General features: G+C 52.0%; 1 protein-coding gene across 1 annotated transcript in view; it reads left to right on the forward strand.

Annotated features, from left to right (window-relative positions):
- LOC127227811 (mucin-5B-like) overlaps nucleotides 1–12,898 on the forward strand; it is a 33,512-nt gene extending 20,614 nt beyond the window's left edge. The window contains 20 exon segments of the mRNA XM_051192136.1: nucleotides 284–2,886; nucleotides 2,888–4,694; nucleotides 4,890–5,071; nucleotides 5,368–5,536; nucleotides 6,213–6,469; nucleotides 6,729–6,915; nucleotides 7,019–7,244; nucleotides 7,344–7,522; nucleotides 7,608–7,677; nucleotides 7,825–7,925; nucleotides 8,381–8,412; nucleotides 8,663–8,843; nucleotides 9,160–9,264; nucleotides 9,394–9,431; nucleotides 9,844–9,960; nucleotides 10,506–10,592; nucleotides 10,687–10,809; nucleotides 10,959–11,004; nucleotides 11,472–11,586; nucleotides 12,184–12,898. Coding sequence (XP_051048093.1) covers nucleotides 284–2,886; nucleotides 2,888–4,694; nucleotides 4,890–5,071; nucleotides 5,368–5,536; nucleotides 6,213–6,469; nucleotides 6,729–6,915; nucleotides 7,019–7,244; nucleotides 7,344–7,522; nucleotides 7,608–7,677; nucleotides 7,825–7,925; nucleotides 8,381–8,412; nucleotides 8,663–8,843; nucleotides 9,160–9,264; nucleotides 9,394–9,431; nucleotides 9,844–9,960; nucleotides 10,506–10,592; nucleotides 10,687–10,809; nucleotides 10,959–11,004; nucleotides 11,472–11,586; nucleotides 12,184–12,373 — 6,815 coding nt within the window. The 3' untranslated portion in view covers nucleotides 12,374–12,898.
- Nucleotides 12,899–14,863: the final 1,965 nt, after the last annotated feature.

The raw sequence follows: 14,863 nt of genomic DNA on the forward strand, positions 1-14,863 counted from the left end.
ACCTCCACAGGGTTTTCTAGAACCACAACCACTCCATGGAACAGCCAACCCTTTAGCACCTCAGCCACATCCACCACACCCATTAAACCCAAGTCTACCTCGATGACAACAAACAATCTTCAAACACTGATCACTAGTGACATTTACAAAAGTCAGTCTATGCTGTCAAATAGCACCCATATAACCACAACACCCTCAGTCACAGCAATTAGTATGGATCTGGTGAGCAAGTCATATTCCTCTACATCCCTAACCACACCTGGACCATCCTATTCTCATCCAGGAAGCACCACCATGAACTCAGACACAGCTACCTCCATGACCACAACCATTACCCATACCAGGAAAACTCCAGAACTCATTAAAGTTGCTTCATCCAGCACCACAGCAGTACTCAGCACACAGATGGTCACTTCAACAGCCAGCACAGTTACAGAAACAGTCAGCACCCCCATGACCTCTACGAGCTGCCAACCCCAGTGTCAGTGGACAGAGTGGTTTGATGTGGACTACCCTTCATCTGATAGGGAGGGAGGGGACATTGAGACATATGAGAAGATCAGAGCCACTGGGGCAGACATCTGTGGACAGCCTCAGGACATCCAGTGTGTGGCCCAGAACTACCCAGACGTGAATTTGGACATGCTGGATCAGAGAGTGAAGTGTGATGTCAGCTTTGGTCTGGTGTGCCACAACAGGGACCAGGACGCCAAATTCGGGATGTGCTACAACTACATGATCCGTGTGCTATGCTGCAATGTGAGCCACTGCCAGGGGCCGGCCACCAGTGCAGGCTCACCCCCAACACCAGGAACTGCCACCACTGCTACCCAGACTCTGTCCTCCAAGCCTTATCTCAATACGAGTCCAGTTGAGACCTGGTCTCCCTCAGGCTCCATCACCAGCATCTATCCCTCAGAGATCCCCACCTCTGGGATCCTGACTACAAGTGTGTCACCCCCACCCAGCACTCCTCTGACAGCAACCTCAAAGACCACTCAGCATCCCATGAGTTCGGCATCCTCTAGCACTGTAGGCAGCCCTGTGACCTCCACCACCTGCCAACCCCAGTGTCAGTGGACAGAGTGGTTTGATGTGGACTACCCTTCATCTGACAGAGAGGGAGGGGACATTGAGACATATGATAAGATCAGGGCCACTGGGGCAGACATCTGTGGACGGCCTCAGGACATCCAGTGTGTGGCCCAGAACTACCCAGACGTGAATTTGGACATGCTGGATCAGAGAGTGAAGTGTGATGTCAGCTTTGGTCTGGTGTGCCACAACAGGGACCAGGACGCCAAATTTGGGATGTGCTACAACTACATGATCCGTGTGCTATGCTGCAATGTGAGCCACTGCCAGGGGCCGGCCACCAGTGCAGGCTCACCCCCAACACCAGGAACTGCCACCACTGCTACCCAGACTCTGTCCTCCAAGCCTTGGCCCATCACTAGTCAGAATGTGACCAGGACTTCCTCAATTTTCACCACAGTAGCAACAAGCCTCTCTGAGACTCCACCAGGCTCTAGCCACACCGCCACTCTTGTTACATCATCTGGCAGAAGCCGTCCACATGTTTCAAGTGTCAAGGAAACTAGTGGTTCAGGAAAGGTCTCCTCTATCCATACAACATTTGACAGCCTGCACAAAACAGTGCAGCCATCAACACTCACATTGACAACAAAACAAACTTCCTCAACTGGAATCTGGACAAGAATACTTACTGGCACAGCTGCCTCTGCCTCCTCAAAACTTCCACCCACGAGCCTGGAGTTGACTACAGGCATAAACGAGCTCTCTTACAGTACACCAAGGACACAGACACTACCAGTAACCATGACTAATGCCACCACCAGCCAGGGCACAACCCACTGCCAGCCCAAGTGTAAGTGGACAGAATGGTTTGATGTGGACTCACCAACCTCAGGTGTAGTAAGAGGGGACATGGAGACCTATGAAAATATCAGAACTGCTGGTAAGAAGATTTGCCAGGCACCAGAGAAGATTGAGTGCCGGGCAGAGAACTACCCTGCAGTGAGTATTGATAAAGTTGGTCAAATAGTAAGCTGCAACCTGGAGACAGGACTGGTCTGTAAAAATGAGGACCAGACAGATGACTTCAAAATGTGCTTCAACTATAATATACGTGTGCTTTGTTGTGATGACTATAGCCACTGCCCTAGCACAACTGCTGTACCATGGACATATACCACGAACAAGACTACAGTCAGCAGTGAAGTCCCCACCGCCGCCATCAGTTCATCAACAGGACAAGGACACTCCACTAAAGCTACCACCTCCTCTAACACTGCACAAAGTCTGATGACCAGCATTACCCACACAGGATCTACACCTTTCACATACTCAGGCAGCATCCCCGTGACCTCCACCACCTGCCATCCCCAGTGTCAGTGGACAGAGTGGTTTGATGTGGACTACCCTTCATCTGATAGGGAGGGAGGGGACATTGAGACATATGATAAGATCAGGGCCACTGGGGCAGACATCTGTGGACAGCCTCAGGACATCCAGTGTGTGGCCCAGAACTACCCAGACGTGAATTTGGACATGCTGGATCAGAGAGTGAAGTGTGATGTCAGCTTTGGTCTGGTGTGCCACAACAGGGACCAGGACGCCAAATTTGGGATGTGCTACAACTACATGATCCGTGTGCTATGCTGCAATGTGAGCCACTGCCAGGGGCCGGCCACCAGTGCAGGCTCACCCCCAACACCAGGAACTGCCACCACTGCTACCCAGACTCTGTCCTCCAAGCCTTATCTCAACACGAGTCCAGTTGAGACCTGGTCTCCCTCAGGCTCCATCACCAGCATCTATCCCTCAGAGATCCCCACCTCTGGGATCCTGACTACAAGTGTGTCACCCCCCACCCAGCACTCCTCTGACAGCAACCTCAAAGACCACTCAGCATCCCATGAGTTCGGCATCCTCTAGCACTGTAGGCAGCCCTGTGACCTCCACCACCTGCCAACCCCAGTGTCAGTGGACAGAGTGGTTTGATGTGGACTACCCTTCATCTGACAGAGAGGGAGGGGACATTGAGACATATGATAAGATCAGGGCCACTGGGGCAGACATCTGTGGACAGCCTCAGGACATCCAGTGTGTGGCCCAGAACTACCCAGACGTGAATTTGGACATGCTGGATCAGAGAGTGAAGTGTGATGTCAGCTTTGGTCTGGTGTGTCACAACAGGGACCAGGACACCAAATTTGGGATGTGCTACAACTACATGATCCGTGTGCTATGCTGCAATGTGAGCCACTGCCAGGAGCCGGCCACCAGTGCAGGGTCACCCCCAACACCAGGAACTGCCACTAGTGCCAGACTCTCTAACACTGCCATAAACACTTCTCCGGCTTCTTCTGCAACCCTCAGTAGCACTTCAGCTGCCTCTGTAACCACAAGTACTTCCAAAGAGACTCAGCCCTCATCTCTGCTGAGTACCAGGACTACAGCCATCTCTACTACACTCTCTAGTTCCAAGGGCTGCAAGCCTCAATGTACCTGGACAGACTGGATGGACCAGAGTTCCCCTACACCTGGGAATTCTGGTGGGGAGTTTGAGACCTACACCAACATTAGAGCAGCTGGAATTGCTATATGTGAAAAGCCCCTGGACTTAGAATGTGACATTGTTGACCAGCCCAATGTGCCTCAGCAGGAATCAAGACAGGTCATCAACTGCAGTCTGGACTCTGGGCTGGTGTGCAGGAACCAGGACCAGACGGGGCCCTTTAGCATGTGCCTCAACTACCGCATCCGTGTGCTTTGCTGTGATGACTACAGTCACTGCCCTAGCTCCCCTTCCAGCGCCTTAACTTCAGGCCTGCCCTGGTCTACCCACACTCCCACAGTCCTTTTCACAACCACAGTGTCCTCTAGCACTGAATCCACCTTTCAGACCAAGCATCCCTTCAGCTCCCCAGTGCCAAGCACCCAAGCATCCACATGGACCACATTTCCTGACTCAGGCTGTGTACCTCGATGCACATGGACAGACTGGTTTGATGCGGACTTCCCTAACCCTGGTCCCAGAGGCGGGGACTTTGAGGTCTATGCAGTATTACGTGAGGTTGGCTTTGTGTTCTGTGATCAGCCCAGGGACATCCAGTGCCGCTCTGAGAAGGAGCCTGACAAACCCCTGGAAAGTCTTGAGCAGGTGGTCCAGTGTGATGTGCGATTCGGGCTGATATGCAAGAATATCAACCAATCCGGGCCTTTGCAATACTGTGACAACTACCATGTGCGCCTCCTCTGCTGTGACAACGTCAGTCACTGCACCACATCACCTATGGCCACTTCCTCCACCGTTCCTTCTACCTCTCCCCTGCAGTCCAGTCACACTTCCCCAACTTTGAACACCATGACTTCTTTACCTGAGGTCACTGGCTCTGTTACATTCCACTCCTCTTCCCTGGGACCCACTCACACCGCTCCAGTTTTGACCACAGGAACTTCACCTGTAGCCACAGGCCCCACTGCGGCCCCCTCCTCTACCTCAGAGACCACGCACACCACTCAAGTTTCCCACAGCAGCCAGGTGACCTTCAGCATGCCTACTGTTTCTCCTTTGGGCCCCAGTACCCTCAGGCCTACTGTCTTTTCCAGCCAATCATTTTCCCCATCACCCTGTTTCTGCCGGGCATTTGGACAGCTGTTCTTACCTGGTGAGTAGAAAAGTCCATGTTCTCCCTGTCCCGTGTCACTTGTCCATATGGGAGCTCTGGGCCCTTTCATGAATGCAGAGTTCAGGCCATGCCCTCTCTCAGGCAGGCTGCCCTGCCCACCTTCGGTCTTCTACTGCCTCTTCAGATGGGGTGTAGCTATGTCTTTCTGTGTTTTTTTTTCTTCTCCTTCCACAGGAGATGTCATCTACAATAAGACTGATGGAGCTGGCTGCCAATTCTATGCCACCTGCAACCAGTACTGTGATGTTGACCGCTTCCAGGGTGCCTGCCCCTCCTCTTCCCCTCCAGCGCCCTCTACTTCTGCACCTTTGTCCCCCCTGCCTCCTGGCTGTGATGATGCCATCCCTTCCCGGCAGGTGAGCCTCCCTCCTCCCTCCACCACCCTCTGATGTGGTGTGGATATGGGTTCTCAGGGACAGCCGCATTTGGGTTGCACCATGGCTAGTTCTCAGCACTATCTCAACCCTGTAACCTATCTTAGTGACTCATCTTCCAGCAGCTCCTGTTGAGAGAGGTGCAGGGATCTAAGGTCATCAGCAGAAGCTGGCTGCCTTTTGGGATACATAGCTGTAGGAACCTGGGCTACAGAAAGGACAGGGCTTGGGTTTCCACATGACCTCAAGGTGAATACGCTGTATATCTTCTGCCTCAGGTGAACGAATCCTGGACCCTGGAGAACTGCACAGTGGCCAGGTGCCAGGGAAATAACAAAATCATCCTCCTAGAGCCGGAGCCTGTGGACAATGTCACCTGTGTCAACAAACACTTGCCCATCAAAGTGTGGGACCAGGAGCCTTGCCACTTCCATTATGAGTGTGAATGTGAGCAGAGGGCAGGCATGGGTCAGCTCAGCAAGAAGGGACAGGATTGAGGCATTTGATCTCAATGCCTGGCAGTCTCAAACAGCAGATGTAACTGGTGTGCTAGCCTGCAGACATTGTGTGCAAAGGGAGACTGGGAACATGGATGTGGCACAGGCACGGGGTTGTGTGACCAGGGAAGGGTAGGTTGCAAAGAGTCACAGCGGGAGTCCTTTCTTGCAGTCCTGATGACAACTTCCATTGCTGAGTGTTAAATGACTAAAACTTGGGACTTAGAACACCAAACTCAGGGACTCCCATCCCTGGGCTAGAGTCAGATCAAGACAGTCAAGTCATCCCTATGGAGGATCCTTCTTGACCTTCCCAGTTAAGGGCTACAGGATTCCTTGGCTTGTGGCTTCATCACTACACCCTTTCTCCATCTTCTTATGGTCTGCTCCATGTCTACCTCTCTTGTCTTTTATGAGTATACTGTCATTTGGTTCAAGGAACATGCAAGTAATTTGAGATGGTCCCATTTTAAGACCAATGTTACATTCACAGTTCCCAAGATAGATATGGTTTGGGAGACACTTATTTTATAGATAAGCAACTGTGTTCCCCTGAAGGAACAGTTCCAGAGGCGGTGCTGGGTATCAGGGCTGGGAAGTGAGCCTACAACTGTAGTCTCCCATAGGCTTCTGCAGTGGATGGGGGCGCTCACACTATCTGACATTCGACGGCACCTCCTATACTTTCCCGGACAACTGCACCTCAGTGCTCATGAAAGAGATCTACCCTCGCCACGGCAACCTGAGCATCCTTGCTCACAGCTACTATTGTGGGGCTACCACCAATGTCACCTTCTGTCCCCGTGCCCTCAGTGTGTATTACAACTCTATGGAGATTGTCCTTACCATCACCACCACTGCCAGTGGGAAGGAGGAAAGCCTGGTGAGTCTTAGATAGAGCCCCAAGGTCGCACTGCAAGCATGAGGCCTGGATATGGGTGACACAAGCAAAGATGAAAAGCCCTTGCTACCAAGAGCACTCTGCCTTCTGCAGAAATGAGCTGTAGGAGCTGTCCCAGAGAAAGAATAAATGCCTAGCTTTGGTTGAGGAATAAACAGGAATGTACCTGGTGTTTTGCAAAGCAGCACCCACTGCTGCCCAGCTGGCCCCCTGGTTACTGTTTCCCTCTGGACATCCCTAGATCATATGGGACCAAACGTGGATAAGATCAGGTTCCAGCAAGAATGGTGTGACAGTGTCCTTGAGTGGCACCAGCACAATGGGTGTCAACATTTCTGCCATTGGTACCAGCATCATTTTTGATGGACACATCTTCCAGATATGGTTACCCTACAGACACTTCAGCAACAATACTGAGGGCCGGTGCGGTGAGTAGACATGGCCTGGCTCATGGCATCCATAAATGGGGGGAAGGAATGGGTCTACGGAAATTGACAAGAAGCTGATTGCCATCCCTACCCTATTCACCAGGTACCTGCACAAACAGCCAGACAGATGACTGCCGCCGGCCAGATGGCACCATAGCTTCCAACTGCCAGGACATGGCCAAAGACTGGCTGGTGCCTGGGAATAGCAACAACAGCTGCTTAGTTCAGCCTAGCCCTCCCCCAAGCACTACTTCCCAGCCCCCAGTGTCCAGCACAACCACCTCTCCCCCATGCCCTACTGCACCCCTCTGTGAGCTGATGCTGAGCCAGTGAGTCTGCCTTTGGGGTAGTGGGCCTGGGCTGCAGTCCCCTTGGCTAGCCTCCCTGCTGGGCCCTGAGCTCCCAATCATGACCATTCACTGTCATAGGGTCTTCGCCGAGTGCCACAGGCTCATCCCTCCAGATACCTTCTTCAATTCCTGTGTCAGTGACCACTGCAGTACCAATTTTACTGGCATGCTCTGTCAAAGCCTGGAGGCCTATGCAACACTCTGCCGGACCCAGGGAGTGTGCATCAACTGGCGCAATGCCACTGGAGGGCTATGTGGTAAGTCTGGAGCATCCAACTTAGTCAGGCCTCCAGTCCTCTTGTTTCTTCTGAACCTGTCTGATGATACTCTCTGTGCCCACAGACTTCTCTTGTCCACCCACTAAGGAATACAAACCTTGCGGACCCTTGCACCCAGTATCCTGCAGCTCCAGGTGAGTGCTGGCTAAGTAATAGGGAATGTGGAGGTAGCAGCTTGCCTCCCATGTCTGAAGGGTCTGAACTTTGGGACCCCCACAACTGGCTCTTGGAGGTGCCACCTCATTTCTGATCCTACACTCTGCTGCTCCTCCTCACACTAGGACCCTGAGCATTTCAACTGGGCCCCTGGCAGAGGGCTGCTTCTGCCCTGAGAATCAGCTCCTCTTCAATCCACACATGGACATCTGTGTGCTGGAGTGTCGTAAGTGCCATTCACCTGCCACGGGACGAGCTCTGTCGTCCTACCCCTGTCCCCCGTAGGGTCCCCACCTGACAGGCCAGGATCCAACACATCTGCAGACCCTCTTCTCCCTGATTAATGTGTGAGAAGACCCTGGTGAGGTCATTAGTCCTGCAGGTGTCTAAAGGCCTACTGTGAGTCTGCCATCATTCTGTCTAAACTCTGCTGCTTGGAGCTACTCAGAGAAGCTGCCTTCCTTCACTGAATGAAATGCCAGACTCTCAACATTCAACCTCACCACTGACCGTCTCATGGACCTGAGACCCTCAGAATTCTCTAGGGCCTTCTGTTCTAAACTGGGAGAAGATGTGAGATCTTGGCTTGGGGTACAAGTAGCCAGGGCTAAAAGCACAGTTCTCTCTGCCTGGTCTTGAACCCCAGCATCTCCAGTAACAAGCCTACTCATTTCTTTCCAGCCTGCGTGGGACCAGATGGGCTTCCTAAGTTTGTGAGTGGTGGTGCTCCCCCAACCCCATACTTGAGCTAAAGAAAAGTAGGAAGGAAGTAGGGAGGGTGGCTGACTCTTTACAGACCAGGAGGCTGAAGTGGGGATCCTGGGTTTCCTCCCTGCTGTTACCCTGGACAGCAGAGAGCTAACCTGCTGAGAGCAAACAATGACTTGAAATTGAGTTCAGGCAGTCAGGCCAAGGACTTTAGGACCTCGTGGCCTTCAGAGATCCTGATTTGGCCTGTTCCAGCCCGGAGAACACTGGACCAGCGGCTGCCAGTCCTGTGTGTGCGACCCCAGCTCTGTGTCAGTACAGTGTGAACCAGTGAGGTGTGAGAGCCAGAAGGAGCTCCCAGAGTGCACAGAGGCTGGATCTATGACTGTGACCAGGCCCAAGGCTGACAATCCATGCTGCCCCGAGACAGTCTGTGGTGAGCACTTACTGGAGACACAGGAGAGTCATGCTCTAGCTTAGCTATACTGGGCCGTTCAGGTGGGGGATGGTCTCAAGATGTTTCAGATTTTGACCTGAAAATTAGGCTGGTGACCTCTGGGCTGACCTAACGGGTAAGGACCAAGGGGGGGGGTGAAATAAGTAATGGGACTTGATGAAACCTAGAAAGCCATGAAGCATACCAGGTCCCAAGGGAAAATGACACTAGGGGCCAGTATTCACAGAAAGGGAGAAGATGGGGGCTGAGGGAGGGGCAAAATGGGCATCATCCTGACAGGGCTACATCTCTACAGTTTGCAATGCAACTACCTGCCCCAAGAGTGTGCTCAAGTGTGACCCAGGGTATGAGCTGATCCAAACCCATGAGAAGGGCAGCTGCTGCCCCAACATCAGCTGCCGTGAGTAGGAATGGGGCTGAAGCATGGAGGAGGATATACTGAGGCTGGTTGCAGTGGAGTTCAGGGATGGGGAGGAACAGGGTTTCTGTCTCAGTACCCAGATGCATACTCAGCCCCCTTTCCTTTCAGGACCTATGATGTGCACATACAATAACACCCTCTATGGGGTAAGGGCTCAGCTTGGGCAGGGTGGACAGCAGGGGTAGGCCAAGGTGGGTGGGAAGCCCATGTACCCAGTTCCTGATCCTTGTCTCAGCATCCTTGCCATAAAGGCAGATCTGAAGAGGGGATTCTGGGCCCTTAAAACATAGGACCTAAGGCCATTTGTGTGTATGTGTGTGTGCATGCATGTGCGTGTGTGGGTGAGTGCCTGTATATTGTGGAAAGCTTCTGGGTCTCCCAGCTTACTGCTGTCCCTACCCACTGGATACCTGTGGTCAACTAGTGGAACAATTACACTGTGGGGGAAAAGAACTGGGCCTACGGGCCATGCTTGGACTCAGCTAAGAGTCCTGGCCTGATATGAGCCCACCCCCTGCCTCCACCTTTCTCGGTGCCACTCCTCCTCATCTGCTCTAGGTCGGTGCAAACTTCCCAGGGGACGATCCCTGCCAAACATGCACCTGCTTCTCTATGGGCAATCAAGAACCAAAAGTAGAGTGTAGAGAGAAACTTTGTACCACCTCCTGTCCCCAGGTGAGCCTGGTCTTGGCATACATTCTGAGAGGCTACCCATGGCAGCCCATTATTGAGAGTCCTCCAATTGACATAATTTTGAGGTCTTGTTTTTTTCTAAAGGGAAAAGTAGGGGGGTTATGAGGACTGGAGGACATCAAGTAGGTTGATGAGATGACTAGAAACAGGTCTAGTATGGTACCAGTAGACCAGTAATTCTCAACCTGTGGGTCATAACCCCATTAGGGTCAAATAACCCTTTCATAGGAGTCTCATATCAGATATCCCGCATATTGGATGTTTACATTACAATTCATAACAGTAACAAAAGTATAGCTATGAAGTAGCAACGGAATAATTTTATTAGGGATGCTGAGAACCTCTACAGTAGATGAGAGGCTAAGAAGCAGGGTGAGCTAAGCTGCAAGACCTGGGAAGGGGGGACAACACACAGCAAAGACATGACCTCTCAGGAGTTCCTGTTAAGGAGGTCCAGGGCCCCTAGAGTATACTCAGAGGGTGGCTGGGATGAATGGGAGACCTGACCACCTGTCCTGTACCCACAGGGCTTCAAGTACACACCGATGCCAGAGCAGTGCTGTGGGCAATGTGAACAGAATGCCTGCCTCACGCCAGAGGGCCAGGCAGTGCAGGTAATAGGAGAGAGTGGAAGAGATCTTCCCCTGAACATGTCTCAACCATAAGTGGATCCCAGTCTGGACCTCCATTGTGTGTTTTGCTTTTCAGCCCAATGAAACTTGGGTGAACAATCCTGTGGACAACTGTACTGTGTACCACTGTAAGGTTGAGACTGGAATCCATATACTGACTCCAATCCCCACAGCCTGCCCTGATGTGTCCAACTGTAGGGTATGTGCCTTGAAGGCCCTGCCTTTGGGTGGTCTACCCTCATCATGGTCCCTGGGAGGTTCTGACCCAAGAAGTCTGTGTCCCTATGACTTGTACCCCATATCCTGGTTCTGTCCTAGTCCTAGTCTGTTCTGTTCTTGGCCCTGCAGGGAATCCTAAGGAAAACAGGTTGCTGTTACTCCTGTGAAAAGGAGGGTAAGTTGAAGATAATCTCTCATCTTGTCATCCAGCTCCACCCAGTTCCCATTCAAAAGCAATTCAAGTTTCTCCCACTGGGTGGCAGATTCCACCAAAGTCCCAGTATAACAGAAGTGACCTGTCACCCAGGAAAGGTGTGTCAGTTACTTCTCTCGATTTAAGGGAGGAAAGCTTTATTTGGCACATGGCTTGAGTGTACAGGCCCACCATGGCGGGGACACAAGAAAGCAATAGAAGCAGATGCTCATATGTGTCTGCAGCCAACAAGCTCACTTTCTCCTTTTCACCGAGTCCTGCCCATACTCAGGGTGGGTCTTCCCAAATAAGTTAATTTAATCTAGAAAGTCTTTCAGAACTTTGTCTTATTAGATGATTGTACATCCTGTCAAGTTGAAAGTCAATATTAACCATCATGGATGGTCAGCCACATCGGGTTCAGGGTCTCTGACCTGTCTTCTTTGCAGACTCAAGTAGATGCCAAGTGCGTGTAAATACAACCATCCTGCATCATAACGGCTGTGAAACAGAGGAGGCAGTCAACATCACCTTCTGCGAGGGTTCCTGCTCTGGAATGTCCAAGTGAGTAGGTGCCTTGCCTCCCCAAGAATATAGAACCAGCTGTTACTTTGTCACCTTGGGTCTTACTGAGACTGTTTCCTTCTTGGAGTCAGGAGGCCACATATACTGGTGTGCATAAAACATATGGCCCATCTCCCAGTCAAGCGAGGGGCAAACCTGGCTTAGCTATACAGAATAGGGATTTGGCTGGGGACTTGTGTCTAGAAATCTGAATGTGTCTAGAGGGACAGGAAGCATCAGATCCCTCTGTGGTTCCCAGATGGTCCCAGGCTGTGGTCAGCTGTGAACAGGAGTGGCCAGGAAGGTTGAGCATTTGTGGTCAGAGAAGGCAGGAGGAAGGGTCCCAGGCTGGCTTAGGGTGGCTGTCCAGAGGGAGTGTCTCAACAGTGTCAGCAGGATGGAAAGGGAGGAGAATCACAGGGGGCTATGCAAGATGGAGTAGAGTTTAAAGAGAGCCCAGGAAGGGCAAGGCTGCATGTTCAAGAAAGTAGCCATGGTGGACAGTCAGACAGCTTCCAAAAGCCCACAGAGGACCATGAATCACTATCCTGCTAAGGGGATCACGGAGTTGAAATGCTGAGCCTCCCATGCCCACAGGTACTCCATGGAAGCCCAGGCCATGGAGCATCAGTGCACCTGCTGCCAGGAGAGCAAGGTCCATGATGTAGCTGTGGCCATGCAGTGTCCCAACGGTACAGTCCTGCAGCACACCTATACCCACATCGACGAGTGCAGCTGTGCCCTGGCCTGCAGCTTCCTGCCCACGACTTCCATGAACACTCCCTAGAGCCCAGTGCTGGAAGGCAATTGCGTCCCCCAACCCCCTCACGTCCCTCAACCTGGAGCAGAACCTGCACAACTGACCATAAACCTTAGGCAGGCATGTTCTGTGTGGCCCACAAGAACCCTCTGTGGCCCCACTGCCTCTTCTCCCCTTGGTAAAACCAGCATCATGGAGGGTAAGGGGACAATTAAGATCCACTTGAGGAGGGGGCCAGGTGAGGATTTGGCCCTTGGAGGACCCTCTTGGCTGCCTTGGCCTCATCTTCTGTGGTGACACATAAATGTCATGGAGAAAAACAGAGAGCCTGTGGCTGTAGGGCTCCCCACAGCAAGCCTGTGTGCCCTTGATCACATAAAGAAGCCCTCTGCCAGTTATCTTAAGTGCACAAAGGCAGATGGAACTGTCCAGTCAAGACAAGCTACCCAGGGAGCTGTGTCAGGCAAGCCTGCTGGAGGGGCCTTGAGATCTGGGGTTAGAGAGGGGCCCGTGCTCACCCAGCCCTAAGCTGCAATAAACCCTGGCACTGTGTGTCTCCTCCTGGTGTCTTTTCCTGCCCACTCTGCATGGCTCCCTGTTTATGGTTTGGAGTTGCCAAGGATGAAGCTAGAGCTATCAACAGGAACATGAGGGATGAGAAGATGGCTAAGAGGAATAGGGGAGAGGTACCTGGCCATTGGCTGGACACTGAGAGCATGGGCAGGGCAAGGCCTGCCAGGGAACCACTTACAAGCCTAGCTGCCACAGAAGCCAGGGGCAGCATCAAGGTATCCTAGAGGAGCCTGCGGGCTGAAGAGGCATCCTAGTACCCACAGTGCTTTGCACTGCTCAGACCCCAAGGGGCTGTGGGACCCCAGGTCTTTTTCTGCCTCCTCAGGTGCACTATATTCAAGATACCTGTCCATTATTGGCTTACCATACAAGTGGCTGTCCTTGGCTCCTTCCTTTCCCTCCCTCTATCCAAAACCGAGAATATTCCATAACCATGGCAGGGAGTCACAGGGGTCAGTGCTTGGGAATGTGGAGCTCTAAGGCTTGGGTTCCAGAAGTAGGAGTGGCAGAAAGGAAGCATGTCAAGAAGGATCCTGTTTGGTGTAGGTCAGAGGATGTCCTGGTTTGATTTTGCAGGAAGGGTACAAGACGACCTCCAAATGTATACAGAATATGATCAATGATGGGGCTGTGATCGAAAAAGATAAAGACACAGTGGCTAGCTGTGGCCCCAAAAGCCTCTGGAGACATCTGGAAAGGGGTCCTGCTATGGGCTGTGGGCTACCCTGCTCCCCAGAGTGGATGCAAACAGACCCAGTATCGCAGATCTCCTGTGCCTGGTGTTGGGGTCAAGGGCCAGGTTTCTCACAGACCTGGCCAGTGAGCCTGCCTTTCACATGCACTTGCTGAGGTCCATCTGGCAGGCAGCCCACTGGGAAACATGGTCCAGAGACTGAGGAGGCAGCAGGTATGCTGTAGGACAGCAGAAGGCTACTGGGGACAGCTTCTCTAAGCTCACCTTTGATCTTCATGATGTGGCTTCCAGGACAGAAAATTCCACGCCCCTGCCTTCACCAAGCCACAGCAAAATGCTCTTTCTCCAACCTCAGTCATCCCAAGCACCATGACTGGAGTCAGGAGCATCACCTGACAGACACTCTCAAATGCTGAGGTCTTCCATGTCTGGGGACATTCCTGACAACGGTCATAAATATAGTGTGTGCTGTCACTGTCACACTTCACCAGTCAGGAAACAGGCACAGAGAGATGAAGAGCCTTGCTTTAGCAGGAACAAGGCCTGCTCCAGCCAGAGTGGTAGACTCAAAAGTCCACTCTGGAAAAATAAGGCCTGACCAGGAGTTAGGGAAAATCACAGTAAGATGCAGATGAGTAAACACACCACTCTAGGTCCATTTAAATACATGCTAAGAGGGATTTCTATCTCCTACATGGGAGAGTGGGCATCTCTTCCCCACAGACACTGACAAAAAGAATTCACAATAGATAAGTGGATTAAGGATGTCTGAAAGAGAAAGCCTTTAGCAGCACACTAACAATGACAGGGCAGCCCAGGGGTCCACATCAGGAGGCCCAACACCCTTCCTCGTAGGGAATGTGTACAGTTAGCTCCTAAATCACCAGGCCTCTGGGTCTCTGCATGAGGCAGACTCAGAAAAAAAAAAAAAAAAAAAAAAAAAAAAAGGGAGCAAGCACCAGGCGCTCAGGTTTGCAGTTAAGGTGGTGTGGTTTTAAAGAAATGACTTAAGATTATTGGTGAAGTTCCCCCAAAGGAAAGAACTGAAAGGGATCCGGGGGTGGTGGCACATACCCATAATGCCAGAGGTTAAGGCATGAGGGGGCCAACCTGGGCTATATAGTGAGACCTGGTATAAAAAAAGAAAGAGAAGGCTGCCTGAAGATGAGTACAGGAATGTTCTTGCTGGGGCTGGGGCTCCAATCACGAGGCAGGAAGAGTGCTGCTCAGCCTGGGGGAAACTACATCCT

This window comes from Phodopus roborovskii, unplaced genomic scaffold, assembly GCF_943737965.1.
Source record: "Phodopus roborovskii unplaced genomic scaffold, PHOROB, whole genome shotgun sequence".
Classification (NCBI taxonomy): Eukaryota; Metazoa; Chordata; class Mammalia; order Rodentia; family Cricetidae; genus Phodopus; species Phodopus roborovskii.